The 1,580-nt window shown below is 37.3% G+C and overlaps 1 protein-coding gene across 1 annotated transcript in view; it reads right to left on the minus strand.

The window, feature by feature from the left end:
- LOC106536156 (keratin, type II cytoskeletal 2 epidermal) overlaps positions 1-1,580 on the minus strand; it is a 21,245-nt gene that overhangs the window by 17,191 nt on the left and 2,474 nt on the right. The window contains exon 2 of the mRNA XM_014033355.1: positions 1,351-1,414. Coding sequence (XP_013888809.1) covers positions 1,351-1,414 — 64 coding nt within the window. The remainder of the gene's footprint in view (positions 1-1,350; positions 1,415-1,580) is intronic.

Genomic DNA, 1,580 nt, shown 5'->3' on the forward strand with positions numbered 1-1,580 from the left:
CCATCCATCATCTATCCATCTACCTATCCATCTATCCATCCATCATCTATCCATCTACCTATCCATCTATCCATCCATCCATCTATCCATCTACCTATCCATCTATCCATCCATCCATCTATCCATCTACCTATCCATCCATCCATCCATCTATCCATCCATCTATCCATCTATCTATCCATCCATCTATCCATCCATCCATCTGTCATCTATCATCTATCCATCTACCTATTCATCCATCCATCTATCCATCTACCTATCCATCTAGCCATCCATCAAACATCTATCTATCCATCTATCTATCCATCCATCTATCCATCCATCCATCTGTCATCTATCATCTATCCATCTACCTATTTATCCATCCATCTATCCATCTACCTATCCATCTAGCCATCCATCAAACATCTATCTATCCATCTATCTATACATCCATCTATCCATCCATCTATCCATCCATCTATCATCTATCTATCCATCTGTCATCTATCCATCTATCCATCCATCCATCCATCCATCCATCCATCTATCATCTATCTATCCATCTGTCATCTATCCATCCATCCATGTATGATGTCTTGTATGAAAGCGTTAGCAGTATTACTGGTTGCCTTTGTCTCTGGATGATGACGTCATAACAAAAGCCATGAAGGAAATTTTAAGACTGATAAATTGAATTTTATTTTAGATACAGTTCTATATTCTGCCCTTTGTGATCAATTATAGCCTTTTGCTTTAAACAGGAAGAGAATCAGTATGTTTCTATGTAATGTGTCCCTTCTCTGCAGCATAAACAAAGTATTGTTGACTTTTCAACGTCTGACGTAAACGGTGGCAGTGCAGGGTGTGAGCAGGGTGTTCTGTTATTGTTCAGAGACATGTAAGACTTCAGGGTAAGCAGACGCAGGCCTGCTGAGGAGAGGACCTCGTTTTGATTCTGATAAAACTCAGGGCCAACACACAGTGCCTGTAAACAATGAGTTTACAGATCTGAAGGAAAAAGACTTTTAGAAGAGAACTAACTTGGTTTTCTGTGCAGTTATCTTTTTCTTACAGCTGCAAACCTCTTACAAACTCAGCTTAGAGATGTAAACAATGTAATCCATTCCTAAATAAATACATGTAAACATGTAGAATTAGGATATAAAATTTTATGTTTGAATTGAACACTTAATAAAATTTAGCTAAAAGTAAAAACAGTGAAAAAAAACAATAAAATGTTAGCGGACATTTTTAAACTAGGAATTTACACTCACAAAGTGAGCTAAATAAAGTGTTACATTTTACTTTACACTTGGCAGCCCATATCTGTTGAGTTTATACAAAAAATAAAAGTAAATAAAGACTTACGTGCTACTCGTGCGGTAGAAATACATCTGAACTTGTAGGTGGATAACTCTGTGCTGCATATTTGCTGTTGTGAAAGAAAAGATGTTAATTGTTTTTATTTTGTTACACAGCACTGCTAAAAGTTAAAGGCTGAGACATTGTGTGTGTGTACACACACACACACACACACACACACACACAATGTCTCAGCCTTTAACGCATGCATGTGTGTGTGTGTGTGTGTGTGTGTG

Source organism: Austrofundulus limnaeus, unplaced genomic scaffold (assembly GCF_001266775.1).
Source record: "Austrofundulus limnaeus strain Quisiro unplaced genomic scaffold, Austrofundulus_limnaeus-1.0 Scaffold1707, whole genome shotgun sequence".
NCBI lineage: Eukaryota > Metazoa > Chordata > Actinopteri > Cyprinodontiformes > Rivulidae > Austrofundulus > Austrofundulus limnaeus.